The following is a 26378-nucleotide window of genomic DNA, read 5'->3' on the forward strand; positions in this document are numbered from 1 at the left end:
CCCAAACATTAATACAATACTAAATCGGGATAACAACAAAAGAATTAAGAGGTAAATACATCTCATTAGAAGGTATGCTTACCATGACTTGCTGAGCTGAAAGATCTTTCAAATGTGGCAAAAGGAATGTCTCACTGTACTTTGTAATGAGAACAGCATTTCTATAGTTGGCAGTTAAGTGAAAATAGGGTTTGTTTTCAAAAGAGTTATATAACAAATAAACATGTGGAGTTGTGCATTTTATAGGGAACAAGTAATACTTTTTTCAGTTGTACTGTTATATTCTATGCATTTGATAACACTTAGGTTTACGAGTAATTAAAGAAATACCAGTGGCCTTATATTGTTATTGGACGAGCAACCTTTCTTTAGCTAGTGGATACAATGCAAGAGCACACTGATGTTGCTGCGACAAGGACTAATCTGAGTCTCGACCAACTGAAGTTGCTTTTGTGAGGTCAGGGACCTTTCAGGCCTAGGCTGAGGTGCCTTTAGCCCTTTTCTTTTCATGCTTACTCTAATATTCCTACTGAGGTGTGCACACGCTGAGATTGCTTTTTGTTACCACGGATAAGGCATCGGACTGAGTCTATCAAAAGAAAGTCAAGGGCAGAGCTGTGGAAGATTGGGTGCATTTTCATTTTTAGAATCTTTATTTAAGATGTTTAAGCGGGCCGAGAAGAAACTTATAATAGCTATCATATAGCTTAACATTTTTCCCCCCTCAGATCCCAACTCACCCTCCACCCTCATTCCCATGTATTCACTAACCAATTATAGCAGTGTGATAGGTCATACAAACAGACATTACAGCATTAACACAGGGACCTCGTCAAGTGTCAATAAAACCTTATTAAACCCTGCACAATCTAATTCTCAGTTTGAAGAGCCCGTTTTAGAACTCCAAAAGCTTTTTCTCAGTTCCCGCTTCACTAATCAGTACCATTTCATATATGTAGCAATAGTAGATAACAAGTCTCATCATTTGATGAGCATACCTGAACTTGTAGTTTTCCAATGACGCACGACTGTTGGTTTAGCTGTCAAAAATACTATATTGCTCCATTTAATTTCCCTCTGTAAGTATTTCACATCTATCCATTCCCAGTACAGCTACCTTCAGGATAAAATCACCAGAGCTAGAAAGCACACACTGGAGAATTTGCGATAGGTCAGATTACAATTTTAAAAGTGTAGGGCAGTGCTAAAGAACATGCACATGAGTGCCCATCTGACCACAAAATCTCTGTTAGGCAAGATTTGGTGCAGTACCCTTTGGGTGCACTACAACAACCATGACCTCCTGGCAATAGGAACCCAACGTTTGGTATAAGTCTGTACTACACAGGTTGGTAGTGTGGCTGCGCAGCCAGGCTTTTCTCAAGAGGGATCAATGTGTGCAGTAGGGTGGTCACATAGAGATTCACAGTGACTAGTATCCACATAAACTTTTACCCACAAGGTTTCTTGATTAAACAATTATTAATTTATTTAACATTCAGTTTGAATAAGCCTTCTTCAGAAGGGGCAATATAATAGTAACACACAAATACACTCCAAAATACACTCTTGGTTTCTCTAAATCAGCAAGATTGTTAGGCAATATTGTATGAGGTACCCTCTGGGACCACCACATACAATTAGGACTACAGGTGTAAGCAAAACCAACCTTTGGTGCAAGTCTGTACTACACAGTTGTGGTAGCGAGCTGAGCAGCCAGGCTTATCTCAAGAGGAAATGTGAGCAGTAAAAAGATGTTACACAGAGGTCTTACAATCATAGTGGTACAAGTAGACACTTAAACACAAGGTTTCTTGGTAAAACACTTATTAATTTATTACACAGTCATTTACAAAACATTCACTAGAAGGTGGCAACGTAATATTATACACAAACGCACTTCAATACCAAACAAATAAGTTTCTGAGTAAATTAGGCTCCCCTGAAATAGGAGCAAAATGGTATTTCAGTTACTTTCAATGAGAGTAAAAAGGCACAAGATAATAAAATAGACCACAAATACTTTCTTAGGCAGTGCAAATAGTTTCAGTTCGCTAGAGGACTTGATTCAGTTCAACTGGCTTAGGCCAAAGTCAATGGACTAGTGTCTTGGATAGGAAAGAGCAGTTCTTGTACTAAACGGTAAAGTCTTTGCCAAAGTTCTCAGAAGTAGTTTGTACGAAAAAGAATCATATGTTGGGTCACAAGCTGATAAGGCTTGCAAGTTGGGAAAATTCCACAAACGTTCACAGCGAGACTTAAGTTCTCTCAATTGGGTTGGCACAGAACCTTATTATGAAGAAAAGATGCAGCTGAACACTTTGCTTCCTGGCAGTTCCTGCAGATCTCGCTGTTCCTGAGCCACAGTCGTGGGGACAAGAGGGAGGAAGTCGGGGGACTCCTGCACTGCACAGGGACTGGTCAAACAAGCTGGTGTCCTTCCCCCTGGTTAAGCCTAACCAGGTCAGAGAATGGTATCCAGGTGGTTTATGAGTTGATTGGTCCCACCAACTCAATGGAAGAAGTCATCCTTGAAGGGGCTTCTTTGTCGAGCTGAACTTGGCAACTCGGACCTGCAGCAGGGCTTCACCGGGCAAATCAAGGGTCCAGGAGTTGTAGCAGCCGTCCTCTTCCAGCTCGTCTTCGGTTCTTTCGTTCCAGTGGTCGACTCTGCTTTCCAGTCCAAGAGACTCGCCTTTTAAACAGTTATCTCCCTTTCATTCCAGCCTAGCTGTCACTCCCCCAGCAGGGTGGCTGTCTTTGCCGGACAGTCAGCCAGCCAATCACGCCAGAGTGCATTTGGGTCGCCTAAGAGACCAAGCACAGAGAGTTTCGGGCCCATCCTTCACTTCCTGCCCACCCCAGACCCTCGCACGCCACAGGCGGTCTTCAGTCCTTAAGCCCGCAAAAAGGCATACGAAGAAAGGGACCAAACCTGGTTTGGGGCACAGAGACAAACACTAGAAGGACCTTTCCAAAAAGAGATGGTAAAAAAAGACCGGGACCTGTTTAAACAAAGGGGCTTAAGTCGCCATCTTGAAAAACATGGCTCCCGCGATTTCTAGCTACTGGTGTTCACGGTCGGGAAAAATCATGGTAGTTCGTTGTAAAACCACTGCCACCAGCCATTTTGATAGGAAAGGGTAGCATTTGACAGCTACATGAGTTTCCAGACACAGGGGATACTAGGTAACCCCTCCACCGCTCTATAGGAGGATAGTGTGTGCTGGGTCTAGGAATTTAAAAAGACTAGTAAAGTCAATTTAACTTTACATTCTCTGGTAAACAGTAGTTTATCCCAGAGAAGGTATTTAAACCTTTGGGAAGTATAAACGACATCCCTGTGTCACTGCACAGAGGGTGCTGTGTAACACAGATGAAAAGATGCTGCCTATGGAGTTATCTAAAACTCCATAAACAAAGAACACAAGACAAGAGTAACACACACAGCAAAATACAAGAAAGATTGGGAAAAAAATCAAGTCCTCAAAATCCAGCAAAGTTGCTGTGGGTCTCTAAGGTGAAGAGAATCGGCACATTTATGAGAATTCTCCCTAACACTGATCGCGCACAGATACTTCCTACACTCTCAGGTGACTTAAATAGCTAGGACACTGTAGACATTAATATATCACTGGTACATTTTGATCAATACTGAGATGTGTCAAAGTAAAGAGGTTTTAGAATAAGACAAGAGATCACAATTATTCTTAAGCAGGTAAGTACTTTTGAAAACCCCTCAATGCAAAGCAAGTTCAACCTTTCCTGGGAGGAAGGTTTAAACACACAATCAAAGAGGAGAAGAGTCATTCAGGGAGCCAGACCAGCCAATATCAATTGGGCAAAAGTCTAGGGGAGCTGAAGCACTTCTTGCAGGTAAGTAAATGTCTTACACAATGTTTTAAAAGTCTGTGTAGAAAAAGTAGAATTAATGTAGGGCCACAAGCTGGCTTGTGAAAAGTAGAAGATGCAAGCAACTCTACAGGAGCAACCAGACAAGTCTCAACTCAGAACAAGTAAGGCTACAAGACAGGAGGTAAGTTCTCTTGCACTGTAGCTTTGGTTAGCAGAAATTGTTCCAGCTTGCTTCTGTTCCTGTGTGGCTCTGCAGATCCTATTGTTCCTGGGCCTCAGTCGTGGGGATAAGAGGGAGGACGTCTCGGGACTCCTGCAACACAACAGGACAGTCAGCGACAGCAAAGGGCAAACCTCAATTCAGTGGCACTTCAGCGTTTCAGCTCCTTGCGTCTGACAGCAAATAGCAACACCCCGGTTCTCAGATACCACTTCAAATTTTCCTTGCTTCTGGAGTCCAGCACTCTGTTGAGGTGGCTCAGGCTTGGTCATTCCTACATCATGGAAGTCCGGAGGATCTTCCTAGCGCTCGGCTCAGACTTAATATCGATCCACTCGATTTGATGTCCCTCTCAGTGGCACTTCGGTTCCAGTAGCAGCAGCAGAAGTAAAAGCCAGCTTCGAGAGAATGTCCAAAGAAGTTCACTTTGGAGTTGATTGGTCCCACCACCTCAAGGGGAGAAGTCCTTGCAGGGCTTCCCTAGTCGAGGCAAATTTGGAGTTTTAGCACAGCAGCAGGGCTTCAGCGGGAAAACCAACGGTCCAGGAGTTGCAGCTGGCGTCTCTTCCAAGTTCTTCTTCCGATTCCTTCATCCAGTGGTCGACTCTGCCTTCCAAGCAAAAATACCTTGCCTTCAATGCAGGTTTCTCCCATTCATTCCAGCCTAGCTGTCAATTGCACAGCAGGGTGGCTGTACTTACCAGACAGCCAGCCTACCAATCACCTTTGGGTGCATTCCTGTAACCAAGGGGATTAAGCACAGGGAGTTTCAGGCACCTCTCTCACTTCCTGGTCCGGCTGACATACTGGAGCCAGAGGCGGGCTTCACTCGTGAATCCTGCCAAAGACAAAACAAACAAAGGGACCAAACCTGGTTTGGCACGCAGAGTAAATCTCAAGAAGGACCTTTCCAACAAGAAATGGAGAAAAAAGAAGACTGGGGCCATTTTGACGAAATGGGCACCCTTGGGTGCCTTACTGTGGCTGCGAACGCAGCCCGCGGTAAAAACACACAATGGTAGTAAAAAGTAAACCACTGCCACAAGCCATTAATTGTAGAATGGTTAACATAAAAATGTTACATGAGAAACTAGACAAAGAGGATAATAAGTAACCCCTCCAGCATCCTATGGTAAGATAGTGTGTGCTGGGTTTAGAAAGTGACAAAATCGAAGTAAAGTCAATTTCACGTCACTGCTCTTGAAAACAGTAGTTTCACCAAGAGAAGGTATTTAAACCTTTAGGAAATCTAAGAGACCTCCCTGTGCCACTGCACTGAAGGTGCTGTGTGTCACAATGTAAAGATGATGCCTATGGAGTGTGTCAGACTCCAAAGTCAAAAGAAACACAGAATTAAATCACAAAAAATACATGAGAGATAAAAAGTCCTAAAGTCCAGCAAAAAGAGCTAGGGGTCTCTAAGGTAGAAGGGAATTGGCACATTTCTGAGAATTCTCCCTAACAGAGATGACAGATTTATATATTCTGCGCTCAGCTACGCGTGAAGGGAAGATGCGAGAAAAGGCCTAAGGGGAAAAGAAAATTCCTTGATGAAATCTTAGCAGGATGAATCACAGAATAATTATTCATAAATCTGTCAAGAGCAGGATGGCGATTACGGATTGCGAGCAAGGCTTTGAGCATGGCATGGGAGGTAAAATATGGGCTCTTTGATTTAATTAATATAAAGCGATATGCGTGTGTCTCCCTCTCTCGTACCTAGATAAACATGTCAGCATACAGCCAGTTCATGCATAGTGTGACTGCATTGTACCCCATTAGCAAATGTCTTTTTTCACTGCAGAAGTAATTTAGGGCCTACCAATTAATTTCCAGATATGATGAGGTAGCACTTTCTTGGGGGGAAGGGCCATGGTCGGGGGCTTAGATACCGATTGTCCAATCCCTAGGAGCACACATATAGGTTCCATATGTAGCTTAGTAATGGGAGCCAATGAGCAGGAGAAATAGGTTTTCACAACTGTGACATCACAAACAACCTTTCTGTACTATATAAACTTCTGTTGACTGTTCAAACATTGGAGAATTCTGGAGTGAGAGCTTGACTTTTATCTTGATTTTTCCCCAGTCTATTGCAATAAACTGGTTAGCTTGCATTCAGCATGCCACACTCTATGTTGTCTCTTTTTTGACAAGTACCAGTTAGAGGGCTTATTGGCTTTTGACCTCTTCTTATCCAATCATGCCCATGCCCTTCATTGTTCTATTAAACCTCTCGATCTCCTATCCCAGTAACGTTTGTAAACATTTATGGGCATAAGAAGAATGATGGGGTGTTATGGGCAACCTGGGTGTGTGTTGGGGAGAATTCTCAGAAATGTGCTAATTCCTCTCTACCTTAGAGACATCCAGCACTATTGCTGGACTCTAGGACTTTTTAATTTTCAACCTGGAGACCTTTTATCCACTCTCTCATGTATTTTACTGATTTAAACTCTGTTTTCTTTTGGTAATGGAGTCTGACAAACTCCATACGCATCATCTTTTTACATTGTGACACACAAAGCTCAGAATTCGCATCGACTAGAGAAGCCCTGCAAGGACAACTTCTTCCTTTGAGTTGGTGGGACCAATCAACTCAAATAGTGAACTTGTTTGGACATCCTCTCATAGCTGGCTGTACTTCCACTGCTGCTGGAACCAAAGTGCCAGGGAGAGAAACACCAAATCGAGGGGATTGCTTTTAAGACAGACCCGAGCGCTAGGAAGATCCTCCGGACTTCCCTGATGCAGGACTGACCAAGCCTGAGCCACCTCAACAGAGTGCTGGACCCCAGAAGCAAGGGAAGTCTGAAGTGGTATCCGAGAACCGCAGTGTTGCTATTTGCGGTCAGACGCAAGGAGCTGAAACACCAAAGTGCCACTGACTTGAAGTTTGCCATTTGCTGTTGCCGACCATCCCGTTGCGTTTCAGGAGTTCCCAGACGTCCTCCCTCTTGTCCCCACGAGTGAGGCTCAGGAACAAATAGATCTGCAGAGCTGCACAAGAACAGAAGCCAGCTGGAACCATTTCTTCTAACCAAAGGTACTTTGCAGTCTAAGAGAACGTACCTCTGGTCTTGTAGCCTTACTTGTTCTAAATTGAGACCTGTCTTGGTTGCTCCTGTAGGGTTGCTTGCATCTTCTACACCTCACAAGCTTCCCAGCTTGTGGCCCTACTTTGATTCTACTTTTTCTACAAAGACTTCTAAAACATTGTGCAAGACTTTACTTACCTGCAAGAAGTGTTTCGGCTCACCATGACTTTTGCCTAATTTACTTTGGCTGGCCTGGCTCCCTGAATGACTCTTCTCTCCTCTGATAGTGTGTTTTTAGCTTCCTTCCAGGAAAGGGTTAACTTACTTTGATAGTGTATTTGGGTTACAAATTCTACAGCTCCCCATCTGTCTGTAAAGTAGAGCAGAACCATCGCAGTAAGTTTTCAATCATCCCTTTAATTAGATACTAATCATGCAAAAGTCATCCCTGTGGTCCTTTATGGGCTGGAAGCTAAGCCCCTCCTTTGGTTTATCAACTGGGAAAAATGGGAGGGTCTTTTGTGGAAAACTATTCTTGGACTGCCCTTGAGCCTGCCCATGGCGGGCATCATATTTGAATTGGGTCTACATTCCCTAAAGGCCAAAGCAGGATGGAAGGTATTTCCCTTTATCGCCTCCCTATAACAGCTAAAGAGGGGTCAATATATGCGGATAGCAACTCGCATTTGGAAAACAAAATGCTTGAATATGCTCACTGGTTTGAACACATGTGTAGAGGGAGAATTGGCAAATATAAAGACAAACAGCAAAACCCTTTTAGAGAATCCAATGAAGGTTAAGAAAGCCTGGGACGAAATGGAATGGATAGTCACAACTGTACTATGCGATCCTCAGCGCATCCAAGTCCATTTTTGATGGCTGACAAGAAGCAGGGTCATTCGGCAAAATACCAGGTAAAATTCCCGAATTGGAAGTTGCGGAAACAATTCTTTAGAGTGCACCTGAATGTGGTTCATACAGGGGAGATCCTGTACAGAAGAAGGCAGGGCTTTAATGCGATTGCTTTATGCAATGTATGCAAAAACCCAAAAGAGCAATCCTTAAAACATCTATTAATGGAATGTGAGGGGAACATGGGCAGTGAGACTAGTGCTTTTTGGAAGATTTGGGCTGGGAACGATACGCTTCCTGCCGGACATGTTTACGGACAGATTGTTCTCAGGTCAAAATCAGGCTCTCACAATTGCAGCAGTCCAGGTGTTAGAGAGAAGTCAGATAGAGATCTAAGAAGGTAGCTGTGAACCCAGGTGAGTTTAACCCATGGAGGAAAGAAACTAAAGATCTCTGGAAGATTGACTGTAAAACCCCTAAAAACGCTAGCTAAAAGTGGGAAAATGTCATTAGTGATTAGAGGGAACAGGGGGTTGTAAGGTGGACTCATTTAGATTCCGTGGAGTTACTCCTGCCCTGCCAAAATGTCTTTCCTTCTCTTTTTGTATTTTTTCTTTCTTTTCTCTCTCCTTCTTTGCTGCTCTCCCTTTTTCACTTTTTAGTTTTAGTCTATACGCAAATAGGATGGTTATATGTTTTTATTTGAATATTTGTGTTCTTAAGTTTTCCAAATGAAGGTTAGGTAATGAGATATTTTAGTTTTCAAGACTGAACTGTGAATAACTTGTATATTTTTGTGATGATTCTGTATATGAAATTTTGTAAAAGGTTATTTTAATCAAATACAATACAAAATAAATAAAATAAAAATGTTAACTTACTGTCACGCTCACCTGATTCCCACGGAGGCGCAGGTCTGGCTTCGAGTGCTGATGCTTCTTCTATGGTGAAGCGCAGGACTCTGAAGATGGACTCACTGGCTCGCAGGAATATTCCCCTGTGCGTGAAAAGGGAGTATTACCTACTGACGGAATAATGCTCAAGCCTCCCACTCCCTTCCAACCCTCCATGATACCCTTCCTCGATTCCCCGTGAAGTCTCACCTTAGGGTCTGGAAGGATGAGTTCTCCATCCTGCATCTGATGCAGGGGCGCGTTGAAACCCAGTTACTTCACTGGATTGAGGTTTGATGGGAGTTCAAATAAGCTTGACTATTCAGGTAAGGCGCTGTAAGATTTCTGTAGCAAGTTCAAAAGTTCAAGCTTAATAATAATGTTCATTGTCTTATTGCAGCAAGCGCTTATGTCTTTTTCCCCTTAGGGGCCGGGGTTCGTAATGCTGGAGATATGGCGCCGACCCGAAGTGAAACGTGCAGTTCCAGTAAATGACAGGTAAGTTCTGGATGAGCGTTCGGGTAATGTCTTTGCATTTGCTCATTCAATGTCTGTCTTTTTTCCTCATAGGGGCCGGGGTGCGGAATGCCAGGAAGCGGCAGGACCCGAAATGAAATGGGAATGACCCAACAGGTAAGTCTTAGAAGGAAACTGAGCTTTTCCTATTCCCTTCCTTCTCTCACCTTGTGTTCTTGTCTTTTTCTCTCTAGGCTCTGGGAAGTGGCTGCGGATCCGGATGATTGCTGCTGAAGATGGAGGTGCCCAGGAAAGGTGAGTGAAATGCAGCGCCGCAGCGATCGAAGCGAAATGCTTTTAAAATGATGTCTTCCCTTTCAGGATCGTCGGTGTGAAGTCTCCGTGATGCAGCTTTAGCAGGTAAGGTCTTCTTCCTCTCCAATTCTCTCTTAGCAGGTGACCCAGGATGCTGTCAGGCGTAGCTGAAGTCCAGAAGCAGGAGCTGACACGGTGAGCGTCCAGCTGCGAGGAGCAGAACAACGCGAAGCGTGAGTTGCTGATCGGGCGTGGTTTAAATAGCCTTTGAAGAAGTTCCAGGTATGTATCCTTCCACCGATCAGGTATGTACCCTTCCCCAACCACACCCAGGGGAAAGTAGTTCCACAAGTAAAGTAGTTCCATTCAGGCCTCAAGAGGGCCTGGATGTAGCAGCATGGTCTTCATCAGGTAAGTGCACCTTAAAACACTTGAACACATGTCTAGCTTTATGAGCCTGGCGCCTAAGGCGCCAGGACAGGGGTCCAGCATGAGCCTGGCGCCTAAGGCGCCAGGACTGTGTCCAAAGGGCCCCAGCTTGGGCCCGTTGGCACTTCCCTGGGGGAAATGATGCCTGCCTCTGGGGTTTCTGGGTCGGACCTGGCTCCTTGGAGGTAGGCATCATGACACTTACTTTGCATTGGGGGTTCAAAAGTACTTACCTGCTTCAGAATATTTGTGTGATCTGTTGTCTTATTCTGAAACCTCATTTACTTTAACACAAATCTCAGTATTGATCTAAATGTACCAGTGATCTATTAATGTCCAGAGTGTCCTACTATTTAAGTCACCTGAGGGTGTAGGAAGTGTGTGTGTGCGTCATCCCAAATGGGTACTTGCTGATTTAGAGAAACTAAGAGTGTGTATTTTGGAGTGTATTTGGGTGTTACTATTATGTTGCCCCTTCTGAAGAAGGTTTATTCAAACTGTTAAATAAATTAATAATTGTTTAATCAAGAAACCTTGTGTGCAAGTGTTTATTTGGATACTTGTTACTGTGAATCTCTGTGTAACGACCCTACTGCTCACATTTACCACTCTTGAGATAAGCCTGGTTGCTCAGCCACAGTACCAACATGTGTAGCATAGACTTATACTAAAGGTTGGGTTCCTATTGCCAGGGGGTCAAGGTTGTTATAGTGCACCCAAAGGATACTGCACCAAATCTTGCCTAACACTGTGTGAGAGCCTAAAAACTAAATGGGTGAATTAAGGGCCATAAAGTGAGCACTTTAGATGGTATGATGTCATGGCATGGTAGAAATCATTCTATATGCCTGGTTCCCAGAGTTTTGACAGCTCCTGGCTGAATCTAAAGAATTTGACCCTAAGAGGCTAGCAGTAGCTGCTGACTTGTGGGTAGCCAGCAATGCTACTCACAACGATTCTGGGGCTCCTCACAAGAAAGAGGAGGGCAGAAGAAGAAGCATAAGAAGGATGGGAAAGATTATTCCACAAATCCCCCACCAAAGTGGCCCACGAAAATCACGTAGGACTAGTGAAACCTCTGGAGCCAAACCAGAGGATGGTTACCCAAACCCCCCCATTCCAAGAAACCTTTGGGTAAATGTGTGGTTTGTGGGTTAGGTGACCATTGAGAAAGGAGATCTGAGATGCAAGGCTACAACTTCAGAGTCTCCTTAACCTTCAACCAAGAGGAAGAAGTTACTATGACAGGTGCAAGCTTTCACACTCCCGCTTTCACATTTCAGCTGAAGAACCCATTGGTGTTCAAGCTAGAGTTTCTTTAGTGCCCTTAGGACTGTGGGAACAACAGAATATAGAAGTATTGTATTCGATTATTTATATAGCGCTCTTTCCCCCATTTGTATGGCCTCAATGTGGTGGAGGTTCTAAGAGTTTAGGGTAAGAGATGCTTGAGTGCATTTTCGCCGCCTTAGGATTTAGGTGGTTGGCTAGGCTCCACTAAGCAGCCCAAAGGTCAGGCAGTGGGTGCTGGTGATGGTTTAGGATGGAGTGCCATTGCTGAAGATTCCATGTGTGCCCAGCTATACCGAATTTTCTTTTCGTTGGTAGTCGCTGTATGCTAGTGGCAGAGGTATGTCAGGGGTTTCAGTGTGCACGGCTATGTGTGCTGCTAGATTGGAATGGCATAGCCATAGCTGCATTCTATGGTGCATAGATGTATGGCTGTGCCTGCGGCCTGTGTCCAGAGACATGGTGTAAGGAATATGTACTGTATGCTTTAATGTAGTTCGGTTGCAGCGTTCTTTTTCTTCTTCCAATGTGGATGGCATGGTCTCATTGTTCGTGATCTCTCTGGAGCAAAAGTCTGAGCAGCGAGGGTGAGTCCCGGAGGGTGGAGGTCATGGGGAATGAGGACGATGATCGGGGAAGAGGGTGGACAACTGTGAGGGTGAAGGTTTGTTGTGGAGTGCATTTGCAAGCTGCTGTAATTCGTGAGATATTTAGTGGGCAGAAGTATTGTTTTTATTCGAGGGAGTGAGGTTTATTGTGGTGTGTCTCAGCGAATGCTGCTGGCTTCCCTGGGGTTTTTAACGGGTAGGAGTGTTGTGCACGGGGGCAATAGTTTGTCAAGGTGAGCTGCTGCGAATGCTGCCAGCATCTGTGCTGTAATTGGTGTATAGGAATGTTGGGTTCAGAGATATAGTTTAGAGAGGGGGGAGGGGTTCAAGAGGATGTTGGGAAAAGCCAGGTTTTTAGAGCCTTTCTGAATTTCAGGTGATTTTCAGTATTGCAAATGTGTAGGGTTAGGAAGCTCCAAATAATCGGACAGAGAAGAGGATCCGCCCAGCCTGGAGGAGTTGTGAAGTGGGACAACTAGGCGATATGCTGTGGGAGATCCGAGAATCGTTGAGGGCTGGTAGCGCAGGATTTTATCTTGAAGGAATTCCAGACTAGTGATGTGGATGGCGTGGTGGGTGTTGCACATGGCTTTAAAGGTAGTACGTTGACCAATCAGGAGCCAATGGAGGACTTTTAGTGTAGGGCTAATGTGTTCTCTGGGAGGTAGGTTAATGAGAAGGCATGCAGCAGCCTTTTGGATTCTTTGGAGTTTCCTTAGTTGAAACACTGGAGCGCCTGGGTAGAGGCACAGTGTGCGTAGAGTAAGTGGGACAGGATGATGGAATTGATGGCTGAGAAGCAGTGAGGATAGGTGAGGTAAGGGAAAATACGCCTGAGAAGTGGTAGATGGTAGAAACATGTTTTAGATACGGAGGTGGTGTGTTGGGCGAGGGATAAATACATGTCCAATGTGCATCCAAGGTTAAGTCTATAACTCCATCCCTGATAATCCGAAAGATTATTAGGACAGTGTACTTGTAAATGGCCAGGACACCACTGCCATCAGAGACACTGGGGCCAGCATAACTGTGATAAATGAAAGTTTCTACCAACCTGAGGATGTGGCTAAGGCATCCAAAACGCTCCCCAGGGTTGCAGGAGGTCCTGTCCTAATATGTCCCATAATGCCAGCTACCATTAAATGCAATGAAAGGACTGTTTGAATCACCAGCAGTTTTCAGCCTTAAGTGCCTGTTAGGGTACTGTTGGGAAACTACTTGAAGGCCCTGGGTGTAGTCTCCAGCACATCAAAACCCCCTTCTAAGAAGAGGGAGCTACAAGAAAATCCAGGAAGGCAACCTTGGGAGACCTCCTAACTGAGACCAGGGAGAAATTCAGAGTCTCGAAAGGAAAAAAGGGATTCAAGTCCCAACCTTCCCAAAAGAAAAGGGTTTCTAGTAAAGAAAAACTACAGGTCACCAGAGGGACCCCCACCTCCAGCTGAGGCGGAGTTGGTGGAAGAGAAATCCCCTGAAAACACACCTACTGATCAAACAGAAGTAGAGAAGATTCAACCCCATCTAGAGGATCTGGATTCTAGCGACCATCCTGAGCTAAAGACTTTGCTTGCAGAAGGTGGACCCCTCTAGGACAGGCTTCATTAAGGGACAAGAGTGCCCCTCTCTTGAAGGCCTGCAACAGTAGGCAGCTTCGCAGCATGAAGCGCAAGAGCCAGGGAAGCACTGACTCTACTGAGAGGATGGTCTCCTCTACAGTGAGCCTACAGAATCTACTCCAGGGGACCGCAGGAGACTAGTGGTGTCCCAACAGATAAGATCCAAACGTCTGCAATTGGCCCATGAGGTCCCTCTGGCTGGTCCTTTGAGTACCAAAAGGACCAGAGAGAGACGCTCACTGTATTTCTACTGGCCCAAGTTGGGTGCAGAAGTAGCAAAGCATTGCAGAAGCTGCCACACTTGCCAATTGTATCACAAGAGTGGAACCAAGAATGTGGCACCCATAGTGCCCGTCACAGTTGTGAGAGGCCCTTCTGATAGGGACATTGTTGGTCCCCTAGACCTTCCAACCTTCTCAGGCAACCGGTTTATCCTAGCTGTAGTGGAGCATGCCACTAGATACACTGAGGCAATAGTGTTAAGGAGAGTTCTCATAAATGTGCTAATTCCCTCCACCTTGGAGAACCCCAGAAACTTTACTGGATTTTGGGGACTTGATTTTTTTAACCTGGAGAGTGTGACCCTTTTTTCCCCCCTCATGTATTTTAATGTGATTTCTGAACTTTGTGTTTCTTTTGGTTATAGAGCCTGACAAACTCCATCGGCATCATCTTTTACATGGTTTCACAGCACCTTATTTTATTATTTATTTATTCAAATTTGTAGAGCGTGCAACAGCCCGGGGGCATTGTGGCGCTTGTTACAGAGGGTGATCATAACTTAGTTACATGTAAGAGTACATACAAGCATGATTAATGTACAATTTGCATAGAACAGTTTGTAAGCAGGTAGTAGCGAGTGTATTAGTTAAAGAGAGGAGTTTTAAGGTTTTTTCGAAAGGCAGGGAGAGAAGTTTCTGCTCTGAGGGCAATGGCCAGCGCATTCCAGAGCTTCGGGGCCAAGTATGGGAAGCCTATTCCACCTGCTTTGGCCCTGTTAATGCGCGGTACAGTGAGTTGGTTGGTGTAGCATGAGATGGATCTGGAACCTGCAGTGCAGTGGTCCAGGGAAGTCTTCCAGATTTCCCAAAGGTTTAAATACCTTCTCTGGATAAGCTACTGTTTCCCAGAGCAGTAAAGTGAAATTGACTTTACTTGCATTTGCAACTTTCTAGACCCAGCACACACTATCTTACAATAGGGCGCTGGAGGGGTTACTTAGTATCCCCTCTGTCTAGCTTCTCATGTAACATTTTTATGTTACCCTTTCCTCACTGAATGGCTGGTGGCAGTAGTTTCGTTTTAACTATCGTGGTGTGCATTTACTGTGTCTTGTGTTCGCAGCTGCAGTAAAGCATCCAAGGGTGCCATTTTTGTCAAAATGGCCCCAGTCTTCTTTTTTCGCCATTTCTTTGTAGAAAGGTCCTTCTTGAAATTTACTCTGTGCGCCAAACCAGGTTTGGTCCCTTTGTACGCTTTGCCTTTGGCGGAATTCACGAGTGAAGGCCGTCTCTGGCTCCAGGGTGTCTGGCAGGGGCAGGAAGTGAGGGAGGTGCCCGAAACTCCCTGTGCTTAGTCTCCTAGGAGACCCAAATGCACTCTGTAGCGATTGGCTGGCTGTCCGGCAAGGACAGCCCCCCTGCTGGGTAACTGACAGCTAGGCTGGAATGGATGGGCGAGAACGAGCACTGGATGAAGGAACCGAAGAAAAACTTGAAGAGCACGCCTGCTGCAACTCCTCGACCATTGGTTTGCCTGGTGAAGCCGTGCTGCTGTGCTGAAACTCAACTTCGTATCGACAGAGAAGCCCCTGCAAGGACAACTTCTACCCTTGAGCTGGTGGGACCAATCAACTTCGAAGTAAGCCACTGTACATTTTCTTGGAGCTGGTTGAATTTCCACAGAGTTGCTGCAGGAAACTGAATAGCCAGGGAGAGGAACACCAGATTGTGTGTGTTGCTTTTAAATTGGCAAAGAGCTCGAGGAAGATCCTCCGGACTCCCAGGAAGCAGGACTGACTGAGCCTGAGCCCCCTCAACAGAGTGCGGGACCCCAGAAGCAAAGAGAGTCCATCTCGACAGCCAGCAACCGCAGTGTTGCTATTTGCGGTAGTCGTGAGGAGTTGAAACACTGAAGTGCCACTTGTTTGAAGTTTGCCAGCTGCGGCGTCTGTCCCATTGCAGTGCAGGAGTCCCCAGAAGTCCTCCCTCTTGTCCCCAACGACTGAGACCCAGGAACAGTGAGACCTGCAGAGCTGCACAGGAAGAGGAGTCATGTGCTGCACCTTTTCTTCATTCTAAAGGTACTGTAAAGTCAGTGAGAATTTACCTCTTATTGTAGAGTTGCTTGCATCTTCCACTACTTACAAGTCTAAACAGATTGCGGCCCTACATGGATTCTTCTTTTCCTCAAAGACTTCTAAAACATTGTGCAAAGAATTTTCTACTTACCTACCAGAAGTGCTTCAGCTCATGTAGACTTTTGCCCATTGACTTTAGCTTAACCGGTTACACTGAATGACTGCTTAGGGGATCCAAAAGTATTTGCCTGCTTAAGAATATTTGGGATCTCTTGTTTGTTCTGATAACCTTTTCCTTTGACCAATTCCTAAGAATGTTCTAAATGCTACAGTAAGATATTAATGTCCCCACCACCCTAGCTATGGAAGTCACCTGAGGTTGTAGGCTGTGACTGTGGGCCATCCCAAAAGGGTCTTTACCGATTTAGAAACTAAGAGTGTGTAGTTTTGGAGTATATTTGTGTGTTGATTTTAGATTGATCCCTTCTGAAGAAGGCTTACTCTGACTGATAAATAATTGTTTATTCAAGGAACCTTGTATGCAAGTGTTTATTTTAATACTTGTCACTGTGAATCTCTGTGCAACTCCCCTACAGCTCACATTGACCCCTATTGAGATAAGCCTGGCTGCTCAACATGCTACCAACCTGTGTAGTACAGACTTATACCAGGTTGGGTTCCTATTGCCAGGAGGTCAGGGTTGTTGTAGTGCACCCTAAGGGTACTGCATGCAATCTTGCCTAACAAATATCTACGAGAAGGAACACGTTACTTACATGCAACTGTTGTTATCCAGCATGGGTCTGGCATGGATTCACATGCTCATGAATATTCCTTGTCGTCAGGCTGGGAATCCTCGATATCAGAAAAAACAGTTTCGTTGCCAAACTGTCTTTCTCCCATTAACCAATCACTGAGCTCTAGGTCATACGGCCCCCAAGAAATGATTGCCCTCTACCCAAGCCCCTCCTCTGGCAGCCATCTTCAGATTTGGTAGCACGTAAAGTGGCAGTAGGACCAAGAGAAGAACCGCAGAGGGGCAGACGGGAGGGTTTGCATGTGAATCCATACCAGACCCATGCTGGAGAACAGTTAAAGGTAAGTAACTTGTTCCTTCTCCAGCATGGGTATGGATTCACATCCTCATGAATAAAGAATACATAGCAGTACACACATGGCAAGGCTCAACAGAATCAATCTCTTACCTCCTCACCAGACTCGCCTTCAAGGGAACAGGTTGCGCAGCACTGCTTGGCCAACTCTGGACTTCTCCCTGGAATCTCTGTCGATGCAGTAGAATCTTGTGAAGGTGTGTGACGACCAACACGTAGAAGCCATGCAGATGTCCAGCAGGGACACACCAGACAGGAACGCTCTTGTAGAATGGGCTCTCGGACGGTCAGTTTGCCAATCAGTGACAGTGAGTGATACAGTCGGAGAGTCACCTGGAAATGGAAGCCTTGGCAGATCCTTCCCATGGTTCACAGGACCAAAGTTCACAAACAGCTGAGAAGTTTTCCGGAAACTCTTTGTGCGGGCCACATAAAACTTCAGCGCTCTAGCCATATCCAGCGAGCACAAAGTCCTTTCAGCTGGCGACGAAGGCATCGGAAAACACCAAGGGTTTGTTTAGATGAAAGTCTGACGGCACCTTGGGCATGAAGGAGGGGTGCGTCCGCAGCACCACCCTTATCTTGTGGAAAGTCAAGAAAAGAGGTTTACAGGATAGGGCCTGGATCTCATCCACTCCTCGTGCAGAGGTGGTGGCCACGAGAAAAGCTGTCTTCCACAACAGAACCTTGAGTGGAACAGAACACATAGGCTCAAATGGGGCTCCCATGAGCCTAGTAAGTACCACATTGAGCTCCCACACCAGGGCCGGAGCCTTCACCGGCGGGAACGAGTGGTATAGTCCCTTGACTTCCTTGGCTAACCGGTACCACCACAAAGAGGGTCGTCCTGGAGATCTGTTGTAGCAGGAGATAGCTGCCAGATGAACCTTGATGGATGTGTGAGCCAGTCCCGATTTAGCAAACAGCAAATATGGACGTACCTGAGGGGCTGTGACCCTCAGAGGGTCGATCTTCTGTGAACGCCACCAAATTGAGAATCTCTTCCATTTGAGTCCGTAGCATTTCAAACTAGATGACGCTCTGGCCTTGGAGAGTACCTCCTTGCAGTCCGCCAGAAGATCGTAACCCCCATAACTCTAATGCTGCAGGTGCCAGGCCTTCAGGTTCAGGGATCCTGGGTCGTGGTGCAGAATTGCACCTCCTTCCCTTGCGAGAAGATCCGAGTCCACCACCAGCAGCTTGACTGGAGGGAACGCTGACATGCTGAGAAGGTCTGGGTACCAGATCTGCCTCGGCCACGCCAGTGCGATGAGGATCATCCTGCACCGGCACTGTCTGAGTTGATTGATGACTCGAAGAAGCAACGGTAATGGATGGAACACAAACAGAAACGGGCTGTCCCAGGGGAACGAGAATGCGTCCCCCATGCTCCCCGGCTCGGGAAATCTGCTGGCAAACCTCTGGCACTTGCCGTTTGTCGCCGTCGCAAACAGATCGATCTGGGGATTGCCCCATCAGTCGAACAGGTTGTCCACCTGGTCCTGCCGAAGTTCCCTCTCGTGGCAAGAGCGTAGCTCCCTGCTGAGAGAGATTGCGACGGCCCAGTGCCACAAGGATCTGGTGCCCACCTGCTTCCAGATGTAAAACATTGTGGTGGTATTTGAAGACCCTCACCACTTTTCGTTTGAGGGATGGCAGAAACGACTTGAGGGCCCAAAACACTGCCAATAGTTCCAGTACATTTATGTGCAGCGTCTTCTCTTCCAGCAGCCACAGGCCTCCGTCACACGTCCGGTGTGGGCTCCACAACCTTCCAGAGATGGATCCGCCGTGACTGTCTCCTGGTACGGGTGTTCTGAAAATCCGTGCCTCCAGCAACATTGGAGCGCATGCCCCACCATCTGATCGCCCGTCTGAACTCTTGGAGCTTGATCTTGTCCTGGAAGCCTCCAGACACCTGAATCCAGCGGGCGACGAGGAACTCCTGTAGAGGCTGCATCCGTAGACTGCAGGTAAATGCAGGATGACATCATGCTGAGCAGCAACTTGATGGTTCTTATTGTGGCGACCTTCAGTGCCAACGGCCATTGCACCTTGCCCAAGATGGCCAATATCCTTTCCTCCGATGGGGACGCCAAGCACGACACTGTTCCTGGGATCCAAGCTCAACACAGAGTCCTGCGATGGAGTTAAGCAGGTCTTTGCATAGTTCACTGAGAACCCCAGATCCGTCAGAAGACGAATGGTCCGCTCCGTGTTTCGACTGCAGTGTCACTTGACTTGGCCCTGATGAGCCAGTCATCCAGGTAGGGGTAAATATGGATCCCTTGCAGTCGCAGATGGGCCGCCACTGGCGCCAAGCACTTGGTGAAGACTCTGGGTGTCGACTTCAGCCCGAATGGAAGAGCCTTGAACTGATAATGCTTCCCCTGAAGGACGAAGCGCAGAAACTTGCGATGTGTATGGGGACATGGAAGTATGTGTCCTCCAGTTCCAACGACGACAGAAAGTCCCCCTCCTCCAGCTGTCCGAGCACATGCTGCAGCGTAACCATCCGGAACTTCTGGGACTTTATGTATTTGTTGAGCCGTCGTAGGTCGAGAATGGGCGACCAGGCTTCCCCCCCCCTCCCCCGTCTTCTTTTGTATGAGGAAGTACCTTGAGTATACTGCGGAGCACCGGAGTCGCTGTGGAACCAGCTCTATCACCCCCTTCTGTAACATGGCCCACACCTCCAGCAGCAGCTGAGGGATGTGTTGTTACTGCTGGGCTACCGGTGGTATCCTCGGACACTTTCGTTGGAACTCTAAGTTGTGTCCGTGGGCGAAAGCGTCCAGCACCCATCTGTTGGTGGAGATATTCTCCCACACGCTGATTAAGTTCGCCAGCCGGCCTCCCATCGGGGGTTCTGATCGGTTCAATCCTGTATGGAGGTCAACGGCCACTCTGCGGTCCCCGACAACCACATCCGCTACCGAAGGACTTAGAGCAACCCTTGTTGGCTTCCTAGGTCGAGGAGCGGGAGGGTTGGCGGTAAGAGGACGAACCCCGCCGAAACCTTAACGACCTGAAAGACTTCCCTCCTGACGAATGAAAGGACGACTGTCGTTGCTGCAGGGTGCCTAGGGCGCATGCCGTCTGTCAGCCTTGATGGCCTGAAGGGACTCATCCACCGTCTACCCTAATAGGTTGTCCCCGTAAAAGGGCATGTCCAAAACCCTTGTCTGGAGCTCCTGCCTAAAGTTGGTGGCCTTGAGCGAAGACACACTCCATTTCCCATTTGGCGGAAACCTGTGTCTGCGATGTGCAGGGCCACCACCATAATGGCGTGGTTCGACACCACCTCACCTTCTTGAAGGATCTCCAAAGCTTCCACCTGTTTGTCATCGGGGAGGAAGTCCAGCAGTGGGACCAACTTGAACCACAGCTCCTGGTCGTATCTGGCCACGATCGCGAGGGGGTTGGCGGCCTTGATCGTTGTCCCTGCAGAGTAGATGACTTTCCTACCCATCAAATCCAGCTTCTTTCCCTCGTTGTCCGTAGGGGTGGAGGAATAAGTGGTCGCTGAGCCCGGCTACTTATTCCTGGCAGCCGCAAAGACCGCAAATAATGGTACAGCGTCCGGCACCCTGTACTTCTTTTCCAGCCGGTCTCTTTCCACTGGGGCTGTTTAGGGGGTTCTTCATCAACGCCAGCCCCTCGTCCCAAACGTCGTCCAGGAGGGGGACCAAAATGAGGGTCCAGTGAGATGTCTGTAGGCGGTATCTGGGGTGTAGGCACTGGGGCCTCGTTGACCTGGGGCCCCCTGTCGCCCCCATCGTGGGGCAAATCTCCAGCGTTACCCTAATCATCGCCCTCCTGGACAGTGTGGACGGAGAAGCTCATCTTCATCCGCTGAAGAAATGTCAGGTACCCTGCAGACCTTCGACCCCCCCAAGTCCCCTTCTTCGGGTCCAGAGGGGTCGGGCTGAGGTCCGGAGTCTTTTCCACAGGGATGCTCAACGCCTCCCTCCTGGGTGGAAGAGAGACCCTGGCCGTCGCCTGGGCATCCTGCACGTCCGCCCCTGGGGCCTCCGAAAGCGACGCCACCACCAACTCGAGGGAGGGCGACTGCTACGCATTGGTGCATCTAAGCATTCATGGAGAGGCTGGACCCCTTGTCCAGTTTGGCCTTCTCCTTCCTTGCCAGATGCCTTGTTCCGCTTGGCCTTCTCCTTCTGGCCTTGTCAGACCCCTCGTCTCCCTTGGCCTTCTCTGTCGTGGGTGGGTCAGACATCACACCCTGCCTGGCCTTCACTGGATTCTCTCTCAACTTCGCCAGAGTGGTTGACTTTCTCTTGGACGACGATCTTGAGTGGTGGCTGGAGACCGATGCTGATGGAGAGGACGATCAAGCCCTGAAAGTCGCGGGACCAGCAGCAGCGGCGACCCCGATGCAAGCCGACTTGCGGTGCTTGGCCTTGTGTTGGGCCCCCACGGGTGGGGCGCCCTCAAAGGACTTAGAAGCCCGCTCAGGTTTTCCGGATCTTGGAGAGGCATGCCCATGGGTGGCAACCGGGGTAGAGGCCTTGGACTGCAACCACGCTTCCAAGCGTTGGTGTTGATCCCTCAATGTGCGCTTCGAGAAGCCACAGCCAAACACACACTCCTCCTTCTTGTGCGTCGGGTGCAAGCAATACAGGCACTGGGAATGCTTGTCATCCATGTACACATCCGCAAACCGCAGTCGGATCAAAGCTTGAAGAGTGAAAAGTCATCCTTCTCGTCCACACGGTGTAGGCCTGAAGAATCTTTTGGAAGCCTCCAAGAAGAACACGCGATGAAAATAGCCCATGAGGGTCTGAAAGAAATCCCAAAACGGGTCCCGTTATTCAGATGGATGATCGATGGGGCACATAGGCATTGATTGACCAAAAAATAGAGTTTAACTCTCAAAAAAGTGAAAAACGTAGTAAAAGCTCGAAGAGCAAAGCACGAGGACTCGAACGTGCAGTACAAATCTGAAGATGGCTGCCGGAGGAGGGGCTTAGGTAGAGTGCAGTCATTGGCCTGGGGAAGTATGACCCAGAGTTCAGTGATTGGTTAATGGGAGAAAGACAGTTTGTAAACAAAACAAACTGTTTTTTCTATTACTGAGGATTCCCAGCTTGACGACGGGGAATATTCATGAGCATGTGAATCCATGCAGACCCCATGCTGGAGAACTGTTACTACTCCAGCAGTTGCCAAGGCCTACTTGGTATTTTTACCAGAGTAGGTTTTCCTAAGAAGGTATTATCCGACAGTGGGGGCACATTTTATGTCCCACTACATGCAAGTCATGTGGAAATCCTGTGGGGCCACCTACAGATTCTCAACATCCTACCACAATCAAACCAATGGGTTGTTGGATAGGACCATGAAGAGCATGATAGGTGTTTTAGAGGAACCCCTTAGAAGAAAGTAGGACCTTCTACTGCCATGCCTACAGAGGTGCTTCAAGCTGGAGTGGGCTTTAGCCCCTTTGAGCTCCTCTATGGTCATCCAGTCAGAGGTGCTTTGGCCCTGATTAAGGAAGAACTGGAGAGTGCTCCACCCCTAAAGCCAGTACGCATTACTGACTATGTTAAGCCTCAGACAGAATGGCACACATGACTGAAGCTTCAGAAAACTCAAAAACTGGTCAAGCATTGGCATGACCAGAAAGCTAACTGCTAAGGAGAATTCTCATAAATGTGCCAATTCCAGAGACCCCTTTGCTGGATTTTGAGGACTTGATTTATTTACCTGGAAAGAGTGTGAGCCTTTTCTTTCCCACTCCCATGTGTTTTGATGATTTTTACATGTGTGTTCTTTGATTATGGAGTTTTAGATCACTCCATAGGCATCATCTTTTCATATGTGTTACACAGAACCCTCAGTGCAGTGACACAGGGATATCTTTTAGACTTACCCAAGGTTTAAATACCTTCTCTGGTATAAACTACTGTTTCCCAGAGAATGTAAAGTGAAATTGACTTTACTAGTCTTTTCCAAATGCCTAGACCCAGCACACACCATCTTAAAATGGAGTGCTGGAGGGGTTACATAGTATCCCCTGTGTCCAAACACTCATGTAGCAGTAAAATGCTACACTTTGCTATTGAAAAGGCTGGTGGAGTGGTTTTACAACGAACTACCATGATTTTTCCCGACCGTGAACATTGGTAGCTAAAAATCACGGGAGCCATGTTTTTCAAGATGGCGCCTTAAGCCCTTTTGTTTAAATGGGTCCCGGTCTTCTTTTTTCGCCATTTCTTTTTGGAAAGGTCCTTCTAGTGTTTGTCTCTGTGTGCCAAACCAGGTTTGGTCCCTTTGTTCGTGCGCCTTTGGCGGGATTCAGGACTGAAATCCGCCCTTGGCGTCTGTGTGTCTGGGGTGGGCAGGAATGAGGGAGGTGCCCGAAACTCCCTGTGCTTAGTCTCCTAGGAGACCCAAATGCACTCTGGCATGATTGGCTGGCTGACTGTCCGGCAATGAGTCACCCTGCTGGTTGAGTGACAGCTAGGCTGGAATGAAAGGGAAAAAACTGTTTAAAAGGAGAGGCTCGTGGACTGGAAGGCGGAGTCGACCACTGGAACGAAAGAAGTGAAGACGAGCTGGAAGAGGACGGCTGCTGCAACCACTGAATGTTGGTTTGCCCAGTGAAGCCCTGCTGTAGGTCCGAATTGCCAAACTCCATTCGACAGAGAAGCTCCTTCAAGGACGGCTTCTTCCTTTGATTTAGTGGGACCAATCAACTCATATGACACCTTGTTACCATTTGAAGTGTATTGGTACAGTGGTGTAGTTGGCTTCTTCTAGTGAAATGTTTTATTAATTTATTACACAATCATTTATAAGTGTTTTACCAAGAAACCTTGAGTAGAAGTGTCTACTTGAACCACTGTGATTGAAAGTCCTCTGTGTAACTACTTGTTCTGCTCACATTCACTCTTGAGATAAGCCTGGCTGCTCAGCTCGCTACCAACAAACTGTGTGGTACAGACTTATACCAAAGGTCGGTCTTGCTACACCTGTAGTCCTAATTGTGTTTGGTGGTCCCAGAGGGTACTGCATGCAATTCTGCTTAACACTAACATGGCAGAGTTTACTCCAGACCAGCTAGCTCTAGTTATAGTCCCAATAAAACAGAATTTTACAGGACAAGTGGACAGGACACGTCAAGGTTGTAGCCAGGATTGGAGAGGTCAATTATCTGCTAGACAACACGAAGGAGGCCACTAGGGTCTTTTACAACAAACGTCTGAAGGCGTATGTCCGTAGACCAGAAATAGGAGCTTTGCTTCTAGCTTCTGAACAAGAAAAGGAGAGTGAGCCTCTCTCAGATCTTCTAAAATGACACCCTTCAGATAGGTCTCTAGAGGGAGTTAAACTCTAACTGACACCAGGCTTGACTCCTTGGGATGAACATGCCATTGATGCTGGTGGCAGTGACCTTGTGAAAAGCAGGGGCTACAGGATGTCAGATCAAGTGAGAATTCATATCAGGGAAGGCGTCAATAAAATACTTGACCATGGAGTTATTGAACACTCTACCAGTCCATGGGCTAGTCCAGTTGTACTAGTACCAAAGGTAGGAACCAAAGAACTAAGCTTCTGCATGGACTATAGGGCCTTGAGCTCAGTTACAAAAACGGATGCCCATCCTTTATCAAGAACTAATGAACTGGTGGATTAGCTGGGTTGAGCTAAATTCTGCACTTCATTTGACTTGTCAAGTGGTTATTGGCAAATTTCAATGACTGACATACCAAGGAAAAAAAGGATTTTTCTACCCCAGAAGGCCTGTATCAATTTAAGGTCACACCTTTTGGACTGAAAAATGCACCAGCCACTTCTCAGAGAATGCTAAATCATGTTCTGAATGGGCTAGGGAACTTCTGCATGGCATACTTGGAAAACATAGCAATGTTCAGCCCCGCATGGGAAGAACATCTCCATCTTGAGCAAGTATTGCAGGCAATTCACCAGGTCAGTCGCACCATTATGGCAAGCAAATGTCAGGTTGGTTAGAGTTAAGTGGTCTACCTTGGACATGAGGAAGAGGGGGTGAGATAAAGCCGTCGTCCAGCAAAGTGCAGGCTGCACAGGAATGGGCCATCCCTACTACTCAAAACACAAATCAGAGCCTAGGACTCGCAGGCTACTAGAGAAATTTCACAGAGTACTATGGGACCATAACTTCTCCTTTGAATACAGTGTCTTCTCCAAAATGCCCCAAGAGGGTAAAGTGGAATGAAGACTGAGAATGCATTTCAGAGGCTGAAAGATACCCTTTGTAAAACTCCAATGCTGAGAGCTCCAGATTACACTCATGCCTTCTTAGTGCAGACTGATGCATCCAATAAAGGAATTGGGGCAGTGTCGAGCCAAATGTATAGCAAAGGCAAGGAGCACCCCATCGGTTTTATAAGCAGACAATTAACAAAGTGGCCAACCTCTGAATGCAAATGTGTTGCCATTGTGTGCCATTGTGTTGCCATTGTCTGAGCTTTGAAGACGTTTAGACCGTACTTGTATGGATCTACTTTCAGAATTCAAAATAGACCACCAACCCTTAAAATGGTTAATGCAGATGAAGGGGGAAAATCCCAAATTGCTCAGGAGGTCCACTAGTCTTCAGGGCTTTGACTTCACCACAGAGCATCGGCCAGGTACCAAACATAAGAATGTTGATGGTCTCTCACCAGAAAGTGTCACTGACTGGAACCGGAGATCCATCCAGAAGTGGATTAGATGCTCCTGTCCCTTACTCTGGGTGGGGGGGGGGGGTGAGTGTTAGATGTATCAGTTATATGCTTAACCACTCCCTCCTAATGAGATCCCCAGCAATTCTTGATGGACCTCTGGACCCTTTTCTTGTTCTTCTGAATGAGGGGAGCCTTTTTCACCTCATTCATTCTTTCTTGCGCTGATCATGGGAACCCTGTTCATTGAGTTTTACTTTATTTCATTGAGGCAGGCTTTCCTCCATACATTTTAAAAGGCATCTGTATTTCACTTTTGCAGCAAATAGCACCTTATGTGCAGTGTTGCTGGGAGCTCCGTGGACTCTTCTTTTTATATTCTTGTAATTTCCTTGAGAACTACTGTTCCCAAGGTTAGGTTTTTTTGGTATCCTTCTTAGGTGTTCCTTTTGAGAGATCAGCACACACCACCCTATGTGGAGTGCTGAGGAGATACCTAGTATCCACTTTCTCTCAGATCCTGTAACATTTTTGTTACATTAACAACCCTATATTTATGGCTGGTGGTAGTGTACGTGTTCTACATACTTCAGGGCTATTTTTGCCTGCAGGCTGTATTCAAAGCTGTGGCTATGCACAGGAGGGTCACCTTTGTTCCAACATGGTGGCTCCTTTCTTTTTTGCCATTTCTTGTGTAGTTGTTCTTTCTTGGTCCTTCTAATATCC

At 46.9% G+C, this 26378-nt stretch overlaps 1 protein-coding gene across 1 annotated transcript in view; it reads right to left on the bottom strand.

The window, feature by feature from the left end:
- Window positions 1–26378, bottom strand: part of NOL11 (nucleolar protein 11) — a 331146-nt gene that overhangs the window by 72424 nt on the left and 232344 nt on the right. The window contains exon 15 of the mRNA XM_069655029.1: window positions 83–161. Within this exon, the coding sequence (XP_069511130.1) occupies window positions 83–161 (79 nt within the window). The remainder of the gene's footprint in view (window positions 1–82; window positions 162–26378) is intronic.

The sequence above is a fragment of the Ambystoma mexicanum genome, chromosome 3q, assembly GCF_040938575.1.
Source record: "Ambystoma mexicanum isolate Mex_15411 chromosome 3q, UKY_AmexF1_1, whole genome shotgun sequence".
NCBI lineage: Eukaryota > Metazoa > Chordata > Amphibia > Caudata > Ambystomatidae > Ambystoma > Ambystoma mexicanum.